We start from the raw sequence: 2,326 nt of genomic DNA, 5'->3' as shown, positions 1-2,326 counted from the left end.
CGGGACATTCCCCCCCCAAAAAAACCACAACAGGAATTTTTACCACCAATGTCAACAGAAACAAAATTCTTAATAGGAAATCTGTCCAGCATAAAGTACTAACAGATAGAATAACTTGTAACTGTAACCAGACTCTTGATTCGGATACAAGCTGGAATTCAAACCTCTGATAAATTAAAAAATATATACATGTATCTGACATATTATACTTAGAGCGCTCACGTGGTAAGACCTCCAATGAAGTAAAAACTGATCTGCTGCAGTTCAAAATGGAGAAGTCTAAACAGAGCTGTCAGAACAAATTTCATAAGAACAGGATACCATATTAGAGTGTACTAATGCCACAATAGCTGTAGTGGGAGCTATTACAGTATTATTTTATGGTGGCATTTCCACTGTTTTGGAAGTTGGCTAAGACAAGCCAGTTTTGATACGAGGCAAAATTTGAGACTAAGTGTGACTAATTACATGTTTGCAAATCCCCTTGAAAAGTTATCTGCTTCCAGATTAGGCTAGTACCATCCAACATATTTACCACACTTTTGGACCAACAGTCACTATGAAATACAATACATACAGGAACAGAAAAGCAAAAAAACCCCCACCAAAATAAACAAATTGAAGAAGGATGCATCAAAGATACCTCCCTTTGGGTTCAAAAGTAATTAAAACGAAACAAACAAACAAAAAAAAAAGATATATTCAGCACAGTAATAAAAATTTTCCCAGCATCATACATCTGACAAGAAAAATAAGCCATTCAGCTTTCGGCCTTGTCTGCACTGGGGATATGCCCCATCACTGCTATCTGCGTAACTGGACTGGCGCATCCCCAGCCATATACAGGAAAGTCAGCTGTTGCACGGTGGAGCTCACTGCTGTTTGCAATAGGGTAAGCCCCACCAACGGAGTGAGTCACTATACCTGTGCGTGTTCACGGTTGCACCAGTTCAGCTATTGGTGATGGCTGTAAGAAAGGCAAATCCTCCATGAAAACACGTTCTTTTGTCATATGGACGTCACTTCCTGAGTTGAACTAGAACCTGAAGTTCCTCCCCAGTGGGCCTAGAAATGTTAAGTCTTTGCCTCTCATCTTCCTTTTCCCCCACACTGCCATATACTCTTGCAAAAACCACAGGAATCTCCACCGGTTGGTTTTGCACATAGGCAGCTCTATAGTTGGGAAGATTTTCCTTCCTTTAACCCAACAAGGAAACGAGATTTCTCTGCAGGCCTTCTTGCCCCCTGCCCCCCCCAAAATCCTTCCCTCCCATTCCCAAACCTTCGGGCAGCAACCAGTTCTTTCGAAACACAGAGCTCCTTGGGCCTTTAACACGACTGCAGTATTGATAACCCATTTCTAGGAGCAGTTACATATTGGTGAAATAAGACGGGTAAGGCAACCAATTCTGCAATAACACTCTATTCTACCACCCTGAACGCGCGGTCTCCTCCCACACCATGGTGCAGCCACCAGAGGTCGCCTGTTGCCAGCTCACGTGGCGACAGCCGGGCAACAGGGCCTGGCCGACAGATACCGCCTCGCACGTTTCAACCCCCGGAGCCAGACACTCTGCGCCTACCTCCACGCCTCTACTCTAAGTGAGGCCCTGTCTCAACTCGAGTGGCTCTCCGAGCCCCGCTGCTCGCCTCCTTCCCGTGTCCTGTCGCCGAGCCCTTCCCTGTCCTCTCCGAGCGCGCTGGGACACCCCTGGCACTTGGTGCCCTCCTGCTCGGAGCCGCAGGCGGCACGGGAGCCCGTGCCCCCGGTCAAAGCCCCGCCGCACACCTGACTCTTCTCATCTGGCCTGGGGGGCAGCAACGGCAGCGGTGGTGGTGGCAGTGGCGGTGATGGGGGCGGCACCTGCTCGTCGGCTTCAGCGGGTGGCTGCCGACTTCTGGGCGGCTTCAGCGGGGACATCCACTTCATCCAGAGCTGCAGGTCTACGTCGCCCCAGGCCAGACCAGGGTCCTGGGCGGCCCGGCGCCGGAAGTCCTCATCGTAGCGCAACCAGGAGGTACCGCCATACGTGGCGTGGAACTTGCGGATCATGTCCAGGTACTTGAACATGGCCCCGCACTTGTGGGGGTGGCGCTCGCACAGCACGCTGGCGTACACCAGGAAAGCAGACACCCACTGGTCCAGCGTGTCCCCCCGCCCCTGGCCCTGGCCCCGGCCCCGATCGGGGGCCAGCTCGGTGTGCAGCAGCGAGAACAGGTCGATGAACTCCCCCCGCCAGATGCGCTCCTTGGTGGCGGGGCCCAGCTGGTGGCCCAGGGGCCGCCGCAGCCCCACGTAGGGGCTCGCCGTGGCCGTGGCGCCCGC

At 52.3% G+C, this 2,326-nt stretch overlaps 1 protein-coding gene across 4 annotated transcripts in view; it reads right to left on the bottom strand.

Annotated features, from left to right (window-relative positions):
• Window positions 1-2,320, bottom strand: part of LOC109303050 (chitin-binding lectin 1-like) — a 5,485-nt gene extending 3,165 nt beyond the window's left edge. The window contains exons 1-2 of one of the 4 annotated variants that reach the window (XR_002098995.1): window positions 1,584-2,320; window positions 925-967 (exon numbers count right to left, since the gene is read on the bottom strand). Coding sequence is in view for 1 of the 4 variants with exons in the window: in XM_019525093.1 (XP_019380638.1) it covers window positions 935-967; window positions 1,790-2,071 (315 nt within the window). In the remaining 3 variants the exon portion in view is untranslated. Of the gene's footprint in view, window positions 1-189; window positions 968-1,583 lie in introns of those variants that run through there. The other 3 variants (XR_002098997.1, XM_019525093.1, XR_002098996.1) reach the window with 3 other exon arrangements.
• Window positions 2,321-2,326: the final 6 nt, after the last annotated feature.

Source organism: Gavialis gangeticus, unplaced genomic scaffold (genome assembly GCF_001723915.1).
Source record: "Gavialis gangeticus isolate Ggan-Ray unplaced genomic scaffold, GavGan_comp1, whole genome shotgun sequence".
In the NCBI taxonomy this organism is placed as follows: Eukaryota; Metazoa; Chordata; order Crocodylia; family Gavialidae; genus Gavialis; species Gavialis gangeticus.
The sequence above is the reverse complement of the archived record's forward strand: the minus strand, read 5'-3'. Positions and strand labels throughout refer to the sequence as shown.